Here is an 18469-nt window from a genome sequence, read left to right as displayed (position 1 = left end):
CAGATGATGCTATTTACTGTACAAAGACATGATGAATGAATGAAACAAAATCTCATAGAACATCTGAGGTACAAGACCCTAAGGGCAATATATGAACTTAAACACTGAGAGTAAGAAATCACTAACTTAATCAACACCACCCTACTGCAGCTAATGTTAGGCTGTGTTTCTTCTTTCCTTTGCTCTGCACTATTAATATAGTACCAATACCAGTTTTCTGGGGCTTCTACAATCCAGCAAGTTCAAAGTTTCAAACTGCCAATCCTATTCAGGGTAACCACTTACTAATGGATGTTTAACTACAACTTAAACTGCTTCAGTACGGTAGGAAAGGCTATCTTCTAGTTATCTGTTAAGACTGATCTCTGCACATTACAGTAATTCCTGACATGACAATCAAAAGACGCTGGAGAGCAGAGTTTAATGAATAAAAGCAAATTTTAATCCAAGGTAAAAAGGTATATTCCAGTGGGAGATAGTCATGGTTCTGTGACTCCATTATCTTAGCTATATGTTGGGATAATGTACTGAGCTCTGAATGAGATCCAAAAAAAAAGAAAATGAAAGAGAGCATAAGCATTTTCTTTTAATTTTTTTTAAATGTTTTATTTATTTCTGAGAGAGAGAGAGAGAGAGAGACAGAGACAGAGAGAGAGAGAGAATGTGAGCAGGGGAAGGTCAGAGAGAGAGGGAGACACAGAATCAGAAACAGGCTCCAGGCTTTCAGCTGGCTGTTAGCACAGAGCCTGACGTGAACCCACGAACTGTGAGATCATGACCTGAGCCGAAGTCGGACGCCCAAACGACTGAGCCACCCAGGCGCCCCCATAAACACATTTTTAAGATTGAGGGCACTGGTCTGCAGTCCTCCTTGTATCCTTAAGAAACTTGCAAGGCCACTGGATACTCAAACACTTATCCAAAGAATGAAGAAATTCACATTGGAAAAAAAAAGGTTATAAAGAGGAAATAGAAGCTCAACACTACACACAAATGAAAAAAGTATCACCAATAAATGTTATGAAAATTTTCTGGGAGTAGAAAACAAAAAAGTATGAATTAGACCACATACTCTTCTGATCCACACACAAAACTTATTCCAGGGTCATTGGACTGAGCCCTATTATCAGGCTCTGTGGGGAGTATGGAGCCTGCTTGAGATTCTCTGTCTCTCTCTTCCTCTGCTCTTATTTTCTATCTCAAAATACAGGTTTAAAAAAAATACTGTTTTTAGATTTGAGAATATAATATTCCTTAAAAAGAAAAACACACGAACGCCTGGACAGCTCAGTTGGTTAAGCGTCCGACTTTGGCTAGGATCCTGACCTCAGGCGTTGTGGGTCCAAACCTTGAATTGGGTTCTATGCGGGATTCTGTGCCTCCTCTCTCTGCCCCTCCCCTGCTCATGCTTGGTCTTGGTCTCTCTCTCTCAGAAACAAATATTAAAAAAAAGAAGAAGTGGGGTGCCTGGGTGGCTCAGTCAGTTAAGTGTCCAACTTCGGCGCAGGTAACAATCTCACGGTTCGTAGGTTCAAGCCCCACATCGGGCTCTGTGCTGACAGCTAGCTCAGAACCTGGAGCCTGCTTCAGATTCTGTACCTCCCCCTCTCTCTGACGTTCCCCTGCTCACACTGTCTCAGAAATATCAAAAAAAAGAAAAAACAATTTTTTAAATAATAAAAAAAGAAGAAAAACACACATTCACCTTTCAAAACATTTTAGAGAAAGGCTCTAAATAAATTAAACCCATCAAACTACCCATTTTATCTTTTTTTTAATAAGAAATTAAAATATAAGAAAAAAATAAAATCACTACATAATACAATATAAAATACTTCTTGACTATTCTAAGAAAACCGATCTACATTTTTCAGTATTTTGAAAATGCTACCAATACAAACTCATTCAAATCTTGTTTATAGCAAAAGTACTAACCTAGCCTCTAAAAAATATTAAGAATCCCCTTTTAAAGGGTTCAGGTGAAAGGAAAGACAAACTATTCAAATACAGGTGAGAAGTTGAGAAGTGCCTTCCTTGCTCTAAGAAAGTTTTAGCAACATTTCAGAGTTATCATGGAGGACTTCATGGATACAGAGGTTGCAAATACGGCCGTCCTGCTCATCTCTTTCGGGTCTTTTCTCTACTGTCACTTTTTTTTTTTTAATGTTTTATTTATTTCTGAGATATAGACAGACAGACAGGGTGAGCAGGGGAGGGTCAGAGAGAGAGAGACAGAGAATCTGAAACAGGCTCTAGGCTCTGAGCTGTCAGCACAGAGCCCGACGCGGGGCTCAAACCCACAAACCGTGAGATCACGACCTGAGCCAAAGTCGGACACTTAACCGACTGAGCCACCCAGGCGCCCCTCTAATGTCAGCTTCTAACGAAGACTTTCCTGACCACCCTACTTGAAAACTGCACTCCCCTCCCTCCTATTTTTATCTCTCTGCTTTATTTCACTATCACTGTCCCAACGGACTACTTTGTTTTACTTGTTTATTTTTTTTTAATGTTTTATTTATTTCTAGGAGAGAGAGAGACAGCGTGAGCAGGGGAGGGTCAGAGAGAGAGGGAGTCACAGACTGAAACAGGTGCCAGGCTCTGAGCTGGCAGTCAGCACGGAGCCCGACGCGGGGCCCGAACCCACGAACCGCGAGATCATGACCTAAGCGAAAGTCGGACGCTTAACCGACTAACTCACCCAGGCGCCCCTGTTTTACTTGTTTATAATTAGAATATCAGCTCCAGGTAAAAGACGTTGCCTATTTTGTTCAGTGCTGTACCCCTAGTATCTGTGCAAGTCCCAGGTGTTCAATAAATACCCAATGAAGCAGTGAAATAGAGGAAAGAACGGGTATTCCAGTAAGCAGCCATACGATGTGTTAATTGAAGGGCAAAGTTGTGACCAAGAAGGATGTAAAGACAAACTGAAAGGACAGCAGATCCTGAACATCAAATTAAGGAATTTCTAAAGTTACTTTATATGCAATGGGAAAGATATAGCTCACTTCTTCCAATCCAAGTGAACTTAAAAAAAAAATAATAATAAAGGAAGAAAACAAAAGTTACTTTTATTTAGTGAATATTACAAGCATATTAAACTTTATCCCTGGGCACCTGAGTGGCACAGTCAGTAAGCATCCAACTTCAGCTCAGGTCATGATCTTGTGGTTCATCAGTTCAAGCCCCATGTTGGGTTCTGTGCTGACAGCAAGCTCCCGAGCCCGCTTCAGATTCTGTCTCCCCCTCTCTCTCTCTGCCCCCTCCCGCTCGTGCTCTGTCTCTCAAAAAAATAAACGTTAGAAAAAACAAAAACAAAAAAACCTTTATCCCCACAGGTCACAAGTGTAAAACATTAATGTAGCTTCCTACAGTTAACAGTTTACTTAATCTGACATCTGAAATAAATCACTAAAGCCTAGTATTTCTTTTTAACTTGAGCAGAACCCGATGATATCATATACATGTTGTAGAACTGCCTATTCACTCTTCCAAAAGAACATGAATATTCTACCATGATTTTCCTGTTAAATAGGAATAAACAGATTACCACAAAAAAGACTCCGTGATCTTTTGAAAGATAAAGAAATGAGGAATGAAAAGGTCAAGAACAATGTAGTAATAGTGCCAATTCCGCATGAAGAAACTCAGTAAGTTTTAAATCCAAAATGTCTTGATCAAACAAGTCAAAGCAAACTAAGTAACAGTATTTCCTAAAATTATTCTTCTCTTTAGCAACCCATGAAATAAATATGTCACCCAGTTCATTTCCTGAGCATTAACTCCAAGTAGTTACCAAAAAGGTAATTCAAATTTCAATTCCAAAATACAGCTCTATAAAGCTATAAAAAATCCAACATCGTGCCCTATGACAAAATTAAGCAAATATTTTAAAACCCATTTGAAAAAGCTTAGAAACTATAAACTCCTTTCTTCAAAGTCACATGCATTACTAAATCAAAATGTTAACATAAAATCATTCAAATTGGCAACTCGAGAGACCCTATACAACCTACATATCCAATCGTTTATTGGAAATAATGCCAGTGATGTTACAACAACGCCGTAAGTTACATACACAGAATAACTCAAAAAAAATTTAATCTCATCTCTGCCTTGTATATACCAGCTGATTTACTCTAAGGAGTCCCTGATAACCTTATTGAACCCCAGTATTTTAATTACCAAAGCTGAGGCTACTTCAGAATTATGCAGCTAGCTTAAACATAAACATTACACTACAAATACACACAATACACACACCCAAATGTAATTTTTGTTTTGTGCCAGACAAAGTACTGAAACTGGTTAATCAAACAGCTCTATTCCTTTATCTTATTGGTTTCAGCCTGTTTAGAGGGGAGGGGAGGGTGGAGGGGTGGGTGGGGTTGAATTAATCAAGAACAGACAGACATGTAAGAGGTATGGAGTAATTCAGGATGCTGAATGATTTGCTCCGACACTCTCAATTTTAGTCAATGAAAACCATAGGAAACATTGATGAGAACTGAATTATTATCAATAGCTACGTATCACTTAGCCAAATGGCATGATAAAGTCTCAAGTCAAAATTTGTATACAGTATTACTCCAAAAAAGCTGACCTTTTCCCGAATTTCCCCCCTCACCTAAAGAAGTGCCCACCACTTCCTTTTTATTTAGCTCCCAAAACAGCCTTCTATGACACGGCTATCATAAAAACTGAGGTAGATTCCTGGGGCTTGCATAAGCACAAAACATACAAAAATGAAACCTTGAAGTTGTGTCAATTTTGTGAAGCCTGAAAAAACATTACACTGGGTGAATTTCACTTCCCATCATGGTTTTTATAAGAATAAAATACTGTAATTTAAGAACAAACGTGTAATACAGAACAAACTATGGTTGATGAAGGAAGATAGCTGGGTGAAGGATGGGCTAAATGGTGATGGGTATTAAGGAGGGCACTGGTTTTGATGAGCACTGGATGTTATATCTAAGTGATGAATCACTAAATTCTCCTGAAACCGATTATTACACTTTGTGTTAACTACCTAGAATTTAAATAAAAATTTGGAAGAAAAAAAAAATAACGAAAGTCACCCCTTGCTGTGAGGATTAAGAACTTCTATGTCCTACTCATGACCATTTTTAGGAAAACTACCAAGAAAGAAGTCCACTGCCCAAGAAAAAATGCAAAAAAAATTAACACTGAACCGAAAAAAACGTTACTATAACCTAGAAATACCCTCACCAACCCATCAACCTGTTTCAGCTGTAGTCCTTTGCATTTCACCAGTTTCTTAGCAACCATACAGGGCTCAAGTCAGTATGCACATAGAGAACAAGAAAAAAACACTATGTGTTTTGTTTTTATAAGATCTAGAACCAATTGTACTGAACCTTGTTCTCTCTACCTAGGAGTCACTCAAGACAGGGGTCCAATTTAGATAAATATACCACCCTAAAGGTCAGTGACCAAATTTGGTCAACAGTAGTGCCATCACTGCCGTCATCATTCTTGTCACTGTCAGAAACAACTGTCACCTTGCCATTACCAGGAAGGGAGAGCAACTGGAATATTCCTTTTGTAAGTTCTATTTACAGACTACAAAGGGCCCAACATCATCTTAGTATGATCTTACACAGTGGAAGAACCCAAAACAGAAAAGACACCTCGATAAAGAACTTTTTGATATTAAAATGTAATAAACCACAAAAATTTGTAAGACCCTACCCCATTTGGGAACAACTTCTACCTGCACTGTAAATGTCAGGCATTCATTAATTTTCTACAACACGAATGGCTTCAAGTGTTTTGCTTATAATATTAAAATACTGAAGTTGGAAAAAAAATGGAGACACAGCTTAAATCTCTAAATATATAACATTCTCACCCAATACACATTTGTTTTTTTATCTACGAAACAGACTCAACTTTTTAAGAAAAAAATAAGTTCTTTCATACTTACAAAAGATATACAAGCTGCCAGCAATAAAATTCTAACTAATAAGTCTTCAAACTGTTCAATCACAAGTTCCAACAAGGTTTTTCCTGCGAGAAACAAACATTTGCTGTAAATGTCATCTTAACATCAGAACACAAAGGGGGGAGGGGGGAGAACATGTTACGATTACTCACCTTCTTCAGCCGGTAACTCTGTAGAAGGCAGAAATTCGCCAGGCAACGTGTCAAGAAGGGGGAAAAAAAATTAGCATGGTCTTTCAAAAGAGAATTCCTAAAATTGCTACTACTGTCTTTGAAAGACTTACCTAGGTACATGAACATTCAACCATTTTTAATGGAAACCACACTAAAATGGTACCCCAAGAAAACATGCAAGATTTGCCGTAACCAATACCTTAGGTCTACCTAGAAGCGTGAAGTCTCATCGCTACCTAAACAGGGCTCCCGAAACCAGGAGTCATTTCAGCTAGGTCACGACTTCTGCCAGCTGTGTAACTTTGGGTCAGTACAAGAACGGTCTAGAGGCATTCTCAACTGCAACGACGCCTCATAAACTGGCTGGGGACGAGAAAATGTCTCGCAGGGAACAAGCCAGCTGCAGGAGACTCGTCCCTCCCTCCAGCGGGGCCCGCTGCTGCGTGCGGGGAAGGTCAAGGGCTCGAGGTGCGAGGTCGAGGAGGCGCAGACGAGACCCCGGCGCCCCCGCCTGCAGCCCCTTTCGCGCGGGGCCGGCGCGCGGGCTCGACCCGCCGCCTGCAGCCCTCGGCGGGCGCGGAGCCCAGACCCACGAGGTGGAGCCCGGTCAGCCATCTTCCTTGGCTCTCGGGCCCGCGCCGGGCCGCGCGGGGCCCCTGCAGCCCCGGCGCCGGGCACCTACCGTTGGAGCCCCATCTCTCCTTGAGCTTCTTGACCTGCTCCAGGCTCAGCCCCGTGCTCTCGTTGACGCCGAAGTAGCCCAGCACCTCTTCCACCGTCTTTGTGTGCGCGTTCTCCATGGCTGCGGGGGCCCGGCCGGCCTCGCCTCCAGTCCCCGCGGCCTCCTCACCTCCGCCTCGCACTCGGGCCGCGGGCTCGTGCCACCCTGGGCGCCCCGGCGCGGACCGGCCTCTCTCCCCCTCCTCCTCCTCCTGCGGCCGCTTCCGCCTCGCCGGGCGCTGAATCACCCCGCGCCCCCTCCCCCAGACAACCGCCCCTCTCGCAGCCCGGCCCTCGCCGCCGCACGCCCCGGGCTCAGCTGGGCGGTGGGGGGCTCCCGACCCTCCCTCCCCTCGTCAGAAGGGAGGGCCTCCTTCGCCCTCAACCGCCCACCGGGAGCGCAGGCCGCGGCCCCAGAGCCCCCTCCCCGCTCTCCCGAGGTGATTCACGGCCCCGCCCGGGCCGGAGGAGGGGGCGCCCGGCCGACCCCTGAGGGCGGAACGGAGCGAGGGCAGCGAGCCGACAGGGTGGTGCGCGGCGCGCTCGCCCTGTTCCCTCAGCTCCGCACCCCCGACAGCGGCGGAGGAAACTGCGGCGGAGGAGAAGGAGGTGGCGTCGGGGACGGCTCCGCGGCGGCTGCTCTAATAGCATTTATCCGCCGCTGCCTCCCCTCTCGCCGCCGCCGCAGCATGTGGACGCCGCTCATTGGCCGAGAGGGCCCAGCGCGGCGCGGGCGGCACGGCCCCGCCCCCTCCCCTCGGCTCCCTCCCTCCCGCGCGACTCGCGCCCTCGCCGCCGCGCAGGCCCCGCCCCTCCTGCGCACCGCCCCCAGGAACCCGGATAGAGGCCGGCGCACGCCGTGCCGCGCCCGCGCAGTAAGCGCCTGGCCAGCGGGCCGGCGTAGGGCGAATGTTCAGCGCGTCTTGGGCTCCGTCGGTCTTCAACCCGGCTCACCCACGGACAGACCCCCGGGAGGTCGAGGGCCCACGATGGACCCCCTGCATTAGCTGCCCCGAGGACAACTGCCCGCCCTTTGGGGTCAGCCTGAGCCTTCGGCTGCAGTGTGTGGCGGGGAAGGCGAGGCCGGGGAACCTGGGAACTCGCTCCGCACTGGGCTTTCCGAAGCGCGCTCGGGTTGGTGTCCTTGGCTCGCCCCCTCGCCCTCCGCCTCCCGGGCCGCACTCTGCATCCTAATCTGTCTCCTTCAGAGCCCCCTTCAGGAATCAAGGGGAGGAATTCCGCAGTTCATTTCCCACACGGCCCGAATCTGTCGCTTCAGGAACACCGCATCCCACACCCCCAGCCGAGCGCGCCACCGCACACAAATGTCAGCCCTTCCCCAGCGGGGTCTGTGTGCTCTGACCGAAGAAATCCCAATCGGGGGAGGAGGTTTTAATTTTTAGAGCTCACACAGCCTTTGATACATGTCACAGGCTATGCCGCTGTAACTGCTAAATAACGAGAATTGTACTAGAAGGTGCTTCGCTTGGGCATTAAGATCAAGGCTCTCTTCTAGAAAAGATGTCCACTTTCCCCAATAGGAGAGAGGAGGACTTTAATCCAAAACCTATTCTTAAGCCATAGATGATGACTCGCTGCAGAGGTCTGTACAAAACCTAGGTGACTGCAAAATAAAGGGCATTTTACTTATGTAAAGTTAGATTACTAAACAGGGGAAGGGACCTGTGCGTTAATTCATGAAGGAAAAGTGAACATATTCGCATCACAAAGAGCAGCATTCTTAAGGGAGTATGTCGCAGAATGAAGCATTTAGTCTACTTTTGTGTTTGGCAATAGTGTACCATCCACAAGAGCCAAAGCAGAGAAAAAACACCTTAGTTGTCCCCGATGGCTCAGCCTCAGGACTGAGGATGAATTCCTTCAGCAGATGCAAATCACAGTGCATTACCCAGCGGAAAAAATCAGGCACGTCATTTCATTTAATTATTTCCAAGGAGTGGAGGCTGGCATGCAGTTTTCATTGATACTTGGAAAAGGACCAACAAAACCCTACACGAAACAAACAAAATTCTAGTGTATGGCAATGCGCTGAAGAGAAGCAAGGTGGAAACTGGTTAGGTCACAGGATTGGAGCCTCCTCCAGGAGGGACACGTGATTGCACCGTGGGGGCGTAGTAATGGAGGGCTGGTGGTTCTTTTCCCTCTGAGACCGGGTCTGCACCATTTCTTCAGCCTCACCTCATCTCTTTCAACAACATTAGAAGCACTATAGGCAGGAGGAGTGCTACCTATCTTAGCCTTGGACACTTAACCTTACCTCTCCGTTCCATGCCCCCCCCCCCCCCCCCCCCCCCCCCCCCCCCCGGGTACTTAGAGTTGTAAGCGCCTGTGGTGTGATTCTGAGCTTCTTGAGGGGTTCCTGACCATGGCTTTTGTTTGTACTCCGTGGTCTTCTCAAGATTGTCAGGTGCGGGGCGTCTGGGTGGCTTCGTCGGTTAAGCGCCCGACTTTCGCTTAGGCGATGATCTCGCGGTTCGTGGGTTCGAGCCCCGCGTCGGGCTCTGTGCTGACTGCCAGCTCAGAGCCTGGAGCCTATTTCAGAGTCTGTATCTCCCTCTCTCTCTGACCCTCCCCTGCTCATGCTCTTTCTCTCTCTCTCTCTCTCCTAGAAATAAAAATATTAAAAAAAAAAAAAGATTGGGGGTGCCTGGGTGGCTTAGTCGGTTGAGCGTCCGACTTTCGCTTAGGTCATGATCTCGCGGTTCGTGGGTTCGGGCCCCGCGTCAGGCTCTGTGCTGACTGCCAGCTCAGAGCCTGGAGCCTGTTTCAGAGTCTGTGACTCCCTCTCTCTCTGACCCTCTCCTGCTCACGCTGTCTCTCTCTCTCTCTCCTAGAAATAAATAAAAATATAAAAAAAATAAAAAAAAAAGATTGTCAGGTGCTTAGTTCCACCTTATTCAGATGGCAGCTTATATGTCATCTCCTTGTAGATGTCTTGGTGAGCTGCTTAAAGTGGCTACCCTCTCCAGTCACCCTTGCTATCCCATCGTTTTCTTTTCTTCACAGCCTTTATCTGTGATACTGTGTCTTTGTCGAGCTGTTCACTGTCTTGTCTCCCTTACTAGGAAACAAGCTCCATGAGAATATGGGTTTGTCTCTCTCGTCCACCCTCAGGATGTGGAAAGGTCCCTGGTATATACTCATCATTTATGGAACACCCACTGTTGGAATGGATGAGCCCCACTATCCCTGATCTATCAGTGATTTGCAAAGGGCCTCGCCTTGGGAGGAACCTCAACAAAGTTTTGCTGAACCCAGGTTTATTGATTTCCAGTTTGTAAAATAAATGGGAGGGCCTCTGAACTACTTGACTCATGGGAATGGCTGTGAAAGTTAGTCAGGTTTAATGAATAAAAAACTAGGCGGCATTAAAAGTTTCTCGGAGAGGAGCAATGTGTGAGTTCCTATTGGTGCTGTTACCACACTGTCATCACCTCTGAGACTGTTCTTTGCAAGTCTGCTCTCTGCAGGAGGTTGGAATACTCCTTTAAACTGAAACTGATTTTTAGGCCAGAGTTGGCTCCTTCTATGTCACATATCATTTATGCTCTTGGTTCCTCATCCTGTGGGTGTCTCTGAAATTTGTTTGTTTTTAGGTTGCCAAAATTTAGCATAAAGCCAGCCTCAGGGCACCTGAGTGGCTCAGTCAGTTAAGCATCTGATTTGGGCTCAGGTCATGATCTCATGGTTCACGGGTTCGAGCCCCATGTCGGACTCTGTGCTGACAGCTCAGAGCCTGGAGCCTGCTTCAGATTCTGCATCTCCCTCTCTGTTCCTCCCTTACTTGTGCTCTCTTTCTCAAAAATAAAATAAACATTAAAAATTCTTTAAAAAGTCAGCTTCTCAAGGGCAGAAAGATCAAGGTTCTCTTATGTAGAAATAAACTTATATTCAATTTATTTTGTGCATTGACCTAAACATGCTTCTTGTTATCAAAGTTTAAAAAAAAAACAAGTAGAATGGGTTTTAGAAATACTCTATTGTCTTCCAAGGATTGCAGCTATTTTCAATCAATTGAGGACAGGGAGAGGATAAAGAAGAGAGACGGTAATTCAGAAAGACGGATGATTTGATCAAAGAACCTCAAAGGAATTAATAAAGGAGGACATTAGCTGGTAATAGGCGGGCTTGTTAAAAAGCTAGGCAGACAGAAAGGGCCCAGTAAAAACGAGTGACCTGGAAAGCAGGCCCAGGCCAACTTTCCCACCCTCTACGGCCCTCCTATAAAGCAATGGTTATTGCAAAAGGCAGCCTGTTCCATATTTGGACAGCTCTCATCATTAAAGCCATCTCATTCTGAGCTGAATCCTCCTCCCCTAACTAACTTCTCCTTTATATTGGTTCTTCTTAAGCTCTCTGGAACAACTCTGAATACATTTAATCCCTCCTCTGTGTAATGTCCCCTTTGAATGTTTCAAGATATCTATTGTGCCTTCTAAAGTCTCTTTTCTCAGCTAAAAGGAACAGCTCGGTCCCTGAGCTGTTTCTCGGACAGCAGTAGTCTCCAAACTCTCAGCATCCTCACTGTCCAGTCTTGGAAACACCCAACACTGAACATGGAAGTCTGGACATAGTCTTGGAGCAAGGCCCTAGTGCAGTTAGCACTGTCCTCCTTTGGTGCTGATGCTTTCCCCTGCATGTTGTTGATTTATCTTTACAATCAACTGAGAACGGAGTCCTGTATACATAAATGGCAGTCGTGTTAAATCTTCCCATGGGGTACTTGCACTGTTGATTCTTTATAACCCAGGCACTGAACTCTGACTATGATGGAATGTTCTCATGTTCGTTTTGGTCGTTGCAGTCTGTTGTGGTTTTTTTGGAGTCTTCATCTTCAAGTCGTGTTTTATCTCTGTGTCCCAGCTTGGGTTATGCATAAATTTGGTAAGCATGACTTATGACTTCTGTCTTCATCCAATAGAACATCTAGACATTCATTACAGATTAGAAAATAACTAATAAGCTGGATTTAGTTGTTCACTTGCCTTAAAATCAACTTGGCTACAGGTTCCAAAGTCAGGAAAGTGAAAATCTTAAAATGCACTCTCCTGCCTCTTTGTCTCCCATAATACTTTGTTGTACAGCATTGGAATACTTGGTTATACATTCTTTCGGTTGAGCACCTGATGTAGTCAGCTTGATTTAAAGATCATGTTATATGAAAAGTACATATTTACATGCTAAGCTCAGAACAGTAAGGTGTTCACACTGAGAGGCAGGTGGGAACTAAGGCCACCCACTGAACTCAGTCACATCTGGCATCTCTTACTGACTCTGGAAGCACGCCTGGTGAATGGAATTATGAGCAGAATTGTTACACTATTAAAATGCTTTGTTATGCGAATTAAAGTTTCTTCAGGTAACTATAGGATGTTAATTCACGGCTTTATTATCTAGCCCACCTTTCTTGACTTGCCCACAAGAACTTAATGAGAGAACTAGTCAAATGTATTGCTAGGCCCTATATGCCTTGTCTACAACAGACTCAAAGTCCACGTTTCAGTGAACAGTCTCCAAGTCACACTGTAGTGATTTTCACATTTCTGTGAAATGTGTTCAATTTGCATTGTGTTTTTGAACACATGCCAGTGCCAGGTGACTACCGTGTTTTCTACGTGTTCACAAACTATAACATCTGAGAATTTGCCAAACTTAACAGAATACTTTTTCCAGAATTTGCCTACCCACCTCCATTGATAAGTTTTTGTTTTTATTTATTTTTTTTATTTTTTTTAAACTGAACTTTATTTTTTTTAATGTTTTATTTATTTCTAGGAGAGAGAGAGAGAGAGAGAGAGAGAGAGAGAGAGACAGCGTGAGCAGGGGAGGGTCAGAGAGAGAGAGGGTGTCACAGACTGAAACAGGCTCCAGGCTCTGAGCTGGCAGTCAGCACAGAGCCCGACGCGGGGCTCGAACCCACGAACCGCGAGATCATGACCTAAGCGAAAGTCGGACGCTTAACCGACTAAGCCACCCAGGCGCCCCAATAAGTTTTTGTTTTTAAGTTTATTTATTTTAGAGAGAGAGTGAGTGAGAGAGAATGCGTGCGCGGGGTACAAGTGCAGGGGTGGGTGCAGGAGGGGGTAGGGGGGAAGGGCCAGAGAAAGGGAGAGAGAGAGAATCTCAAGCAGGTTCCACACTGCCAGTGCAGAGCCAATGTCGAGCTCAGTCTCACGAACTCTGAGATCATGACTGGAGCCAAAATCAAGAGTCGGGTGCTTAATTGACTGAGCCAACCAGGCACCCCGATAAGTCTTCTTTTGATGACTCAGTGTCCAAAAGCCAACTGACCAGCTTATGCTTATAATAAAGGGACTTATTGGGAGTAGACACCAAATTCAGAACAACTTGATCCAGGTGCTCTAATAAAATCACTGAGAATCTCTTTCTATCCCTTGACTCTGCTGCTTCCCTTTGCTTTTGGCTTTGACATAGGCTCTCTCCAGATGACAGCAGACATGGCCCCCAGCATCCCCAGGTTATAGTCCCCCAAGTTTAGCAGTTTCATGGAGGGAAAGGTCTAATATCTTCTGAGAGTCCTGTGCTCCACCTGCAACAGGGACTGTGGTCAGCCCCACCTGAATTACATGGACGGAGAATAGAGAAGAAGCTTTTCCCAGAAGCAGTGGTCTTCAGACTTTGGCATGCAGCAACATCATGTGGAGGGCCTTCTGGGCCCTACCTCCAGACTTCCCACTCAGTAGGTCTGGGATGGAGTCCAAGAATGTGCATCTCTAACCAGTTCTCAGGTAGTGTTGACACTACTGGTTTAGGACCACGCCTGGAAAGCAATGCCCCTAAGGAAAATCAAATCAAGGAAGGGAATGAATGTTGGGTTGACAAAGCAAAAGATGTCCACCTCACTGAGGAAAGTCAAAGAGCTTAACTTCTTTTGGAGGAAGTAACTAGCATGAAGCACTGGGAAGCCTGGCTGGGAATGGCCCTAGATTGTCCCATTGTGGTTTTCAGTTTTATCTGCCACATTTCCACCACAGCCTCTCCCCTAGTTCTCAGCTCCTGCCACAATGGATTATTTATCTGTTCCTCTGCACCTTTGCTCAGGCTGTGCCTGCTGCTCGGATCCCGACAAGCCCCTCATCATCCTCCCAAGATGAAGGCTAAATCCCATCCCATCTTGGAGGCCTTCTCTGACAATGGCCATCACTTCTCCATCTCTTCTGATCCCACCACTCCAGAAACGAGTGACGCCTTGTCCTGTGTCCCACACAGCGCTCTGTATCTCACTCAACTATATTACGGTAACTCAGGTTTGCCGCCTACTTCTGGCTTCTCCTTCTCAGCTTTCTTTTCATGTGCTTCCCATCTTCTACTCAACTTAAAATGCAGAGTGTTTCAGGACTGAGGACATGGGACATTCTTTCTTATCCATGATCTTTACTTAGGGCCACTGCTTTATTTATTTACTTATTTTTTTTCTGTTGAGCGTCTGACTCCTTTTTTTAAATGTTTATTTATTTTTGGGAGACAGAGAGAGAGCGAGTGCAGGGGAAAGGCAGACAGAATGTCAAGCAGGCTCCGCACTGTCAGCACAGAGCCCGGCATGAGGCTCGATCTCACGAACCATGAGATCATGACCTGAGTCAAAATCAAGAATCAGACACTTAACCGACTTAACCACTGCTTTAAATTTCACCTAAATATTGATAACATACACGTTTGTTATCCAGGCTCCTGCACCCACCTGTCTACCTGATCTTGCCACTTGACTGGGACATGAACTCACGTGTGAGAGTGATACTTGGGGTATAGGGTGATGGGATGGATGGTCACCTCCCTCTGAGAAGTGAGCACACAAGTAATATATAGCCATTTGCATAATCAGAGCTGAGAAGAACAGCATTTGGAACAGAAGGAACAGCAAAGTGGCAAATGTACATAGGAATGGTATTCTTCCATTCCTCTTATCAACCAAGTCACTTGTTTATTGTCTGTGCTCTTCCACCGAAGTATACAGTCTAGGAGAGGGGCGCCTGGTGCTCAGTCGGTTAAGCATCTGACTCTTGATTTCGGCTCAGGTCACACAATGAGTTCAAGCCCCCATCAGGCTGCACCCTGACAGTGCAAAGCCTGCTTTGGATTCGCTCTCTCTGACCCTCCCGCCTTGCACTCTCTCTCTCACAATAAATAAACTTACCAAAAAAAAAAAAAAAAGTCCAGGAGAACAGGGATCATATGTACTTAAAAGGCGCACAATAATGAATGAATGCACGATGATTATTTGTGTTGAGGACCTTGAGGGCTCCCTCATTTACTTTGTCCCCCCAGTGCCTAGCGTGGTGTGGGGCCTGTAGCAGGTGCTCGGTACATATCTACCAAGCTAATTCATGAAGCCCTTCACTTCCTTTGCAATTACTACTCGGGGGGAAAAAATGTTGCCATTTAAAAAAAAATTAAAGACAAGAAACCCATGCATCAGTGCCAAACAAAGTACTGCGGAATGGTTTTCAAAACCATAGCTCCCTGATGGGATAATGTAGTTTAAATATAGCAGCTATTTTTCCCTCCAGTCGGTTTGTTCTTTGATTTTTGTGGAAAGATTTCAAAAGTTCTCTTCCACTGCCCTCCTATCTCACCCCCCAAGGTGCTCAGACTTGAACAGTGGATTGTCTGAAATGAAGAGACGACAGGGCCTCCTGAGCCTGGTAGAAAAACGAACAGTGATTAAATGCGATCTTAATTTTAAATGATGAGCCACTCAGAGTCTCCCTTCCCTGCCGGGTGCCAGGGTGTTGCTCTGACAGTGGTGAGGGCACAGTGAGCAGGTAGAGTTTCCGTCCGGCAGGAATCCAAGGCTTGTGAATGTGCCGGGTAGGGTTGCAGTGGACAAATTCCTAGAATAGGATCTTTGTTCCCAAGCTCATGAGCTTGCTCCCTTGATGTCCCACAATAGAAAAAAAAAAGGGGGTGGTGGTGGTGGAGGCATGTTTAGGTCTCCCATTGTGATGCCGTTGTTGTTACCTGATAGTTCGCACAAGATCCAGGGAGGCTGGCTGCCCTCCCAAGTCACCTTGTGATTCTCTCCTGATTTCAGAGCGGGGGGGAGCGAGGGGGACACTGTGTATCCTGAGGGAAGCATGTCTGACAAGCCTGATCCATTCCATCTGGGAGGATGCATCATGAGCCCCATCTGGCTCCAGCAGTCTGCCGAGGCTGAGGCGCTGGTCCTCTCCCGCACAACCCCGCCTGCTCCGGTCTCTCCCCAGCCCGCTCAGCCTTCATCCTCCCCTGGAAGCAGCAGCTCCTGGCTTCTCTCACTTGCAAGGCTTCCCCTCTTCCTACCCCTTGCCTTCTTTTCTGCAATCGCCTTTGCTCCCTTCTCCCACCGGAGGCCTCTCTCAGTCTTCCAGCCCTCTTGCAGGCTTGGGGTTGACTGGAAGTGCGCACACGCACGCCTCTTGGGACAGCCTTGTTCATTCACTCATTCCTCCTGCACCACCCAGATCATGTCCTGATTTGAAGATAGATACACCCAATGTAAAGTCTTGTCCCATGTCTCACATGCTGGAGTCCACATACAAGGGCACGGCCTCCCCTTCCCTTAGCGGCTTTCCATCTCAAATGGTGGTAGAACCCACGGCCTCTACTTTAGCCTTCAAGCTTCACATCTGAGTCTTCTCAGGTGGGTCCAATCTGCACAAACTGGGGGATGGGTGGAGTCCAAGAAAGCAAAGGCTTGGCTGGAGATGTTTGCAAACATTAGACGTTTCTCTTCCATGACTCATCTGAGGACAGCAGAGTCCTCCCTCTTCCTGGAATGCAGCAAACCCATGGCCAACTCCTACCCCCACCCTACCCCCAAAATAAAACAACCCGCACATAGAGCCTTATCCTTAAAAAATCAGATTTCCCTCAAAGATCTGACATGGCGTCTTGGGGAGGGGAGCATTTTAAGGCCTCAGAAGAACAGCCTCTAAGTAGATCATCTGATGGTGGGGACGGAGGAAGCTGTAGAAACAGCCTGTCATTCTTAAGCAAAGTGTTGTTAGGTGGGGTCCCTTGAAGAAAAACGTCTTCGCTTCCCCCTACCCCCTCCACTTCCCCCAGCCTTTCTATTTAGTAGCTTCCTAATGTATAACCTGGGATAGACAGCCTTTGGATCATTCTAGAGAGGCTTGATTTCAGTGGTACATAAAAGGGCTCTAGAAGAAAATAGGCACATGCAGATAAAAAGGAAGGAAAGGAGACAAAAAGGAAGATGTCATTTATTAAACACATAATCTGCCATGCATGCAACGTGCTAGGACCTTTTCACGTGCTGACTTACTCCATTCTTGGGATAAGCCTGTCTGGTAGGTGCTATTATCATTCCTATCTCCCCAGATCCTGAAAGCTGATGCTCAGACAGGTTTAAGTCATTTGCAGAAGACACACACTTAGAAATCGCCATTGGGTAAACATTGTTAAGAATAGAAGAGTAATTTGTATGGAGGAAGAACTAGTTAGAACCATTCCTTACACCTTGAAATGCAATACATTTCATAGGGAGGGGAAAGAGTTAAACACTAGGGGAAAAAATCTGAAAGCACAAAGGGAAAAAATTCTGAAAACACAAAAGCAGCAACATAAGCATGTATTGGTGGAAGCGAGATAAATTTCTAAGTACTTCAGATAAGGAGACATTTTTAATTTGCATAACAAAACATTACAAAACAAATGGAGGGAATATATGCATAGAGAGTTGTAAGAAACTATGTGATTCCTTGAAAAATCTTTTAAGGCTAGTAGTCTGATTCCATGGCCCCTTAAAGGCACTCAGAGAAAGACACATGCATACAGATCTTGACTGTAGCAAATATCTCAGTGGCTGGTCCTTGGAGCAGGTTAATTTCCTGCCCAGGGAAGGGGCGGGGGTCATTTTGAGTTCTGCAGAACTGTACCCCCCCTCCCCAGGTGAGGAAGGGACAGCGTTTAATCTGCTGCACACGGAGCCTTGAGAAAGACGCAAAGAAGCAAGTGACATCCACTGAAAGCTGCATGGGGCGGCTTTCGCCAGCAGAATGCAGTGACCTGAACTGGAATTCTGCCAGGACAGTGGGATTAACTTCCCAAGCGCTCGCCAAAATGGGCCCCGGGATTTTTATTTTTATTCGTTTTCCATTACAAGTGCACAGCAACGCAAACAAGCCCCAAAACAATGAGAGCCACTGAGAGTCATTTTCCCTTGCGGGTGCGGGGTGCCGTCTTAGGACCACACGACTTGCTGACCTTATCTTACCAAAGTTTACAGTTTGATTACTCACTTCCCCACCAAAGTTAATGGGAGAATGGCATAATGATTGCCCAATTAAAGCAGTATGCACACACCAAAAAAAAAAAATAAATAAAATAAAAAGGGAAATAAAGAAAGAGTGGGCCTAAGAAAAGATAGGTCTAGCTGTCCCAGTCCCCCAAGATCAGGAACCTCTAGGCACTGGGATTGAAAGAGATCTTGACCGCAGGCAGCTAAATGTCAATTAAAGAGATTGGGGATAGAAGGGAAGGTAAGGGCTTAGTACATTAGATCCAGACTTCAGGCTAATGATGCTCTTAGCGGGTACTTTGTGGCAGACGTTAGGTATGTTTTAAC

General features: G+C 45.8%; 1 protein-coding gene across 2 annotated transcripts in view; it reads right to left on the bottom strand.

Annotated features, from left to right (window-relative positions):
* The window catches only part of ATP2A2 (ATPase sarcoplasmic/endoplasmic reticulum Ca2+ transporting 2), a 59963-nt gene extending 52430 nt beyond the window's left edge, over positions 1-7533 (bottom strand). Inside the window, exons 1-3 of one of the 2 annotated variants that reach the window (XR_005530588.1) lie at positions 6824-7531; positions 6121-6138; positions 5951-6033 (exon numbers count right to left, since the gene is read on the bottom strand). Coding sequence is in view for 1 of the 2 variants with exons in the window: in XM_039245169.1 (XP_039101100.1) it covers positions 5951-6033; positions 6121-6138; positions 6824-6941 (219 nt within the window). In the remaining variant the exon portion in view is untranslated. Of the gene's footprint in view, positions 1-5950; positions 6034-6120; positions 6139-6823 lie in introns of both variants that reach the window. The other variant, XM_039245169.1, reaches the window with a different exon arrangement.
* Between the last annotated feature and the right edge of the window lie 10936 nt (positions 7534-18469).

Source organism: Hyaena hyaena, unplaced genomic scaffold, assembly GCF_003009895.1.
Source record: "Hyaena hyaena isolate Hyena2069 unplaced genomic scaffold, ASM300989v1 scaffold_0, whole genome shotgun sequence".
Classification (NCBI taxonomy): Eukaryota; Metazoa; Chordata; class Mammalia; order Carnivora; family Hyaenidae; genus Hyaena; species Hyaena hyaena.
This window is presented reverse-complemented; position numbering and strand designations above follow the sequence as displayed.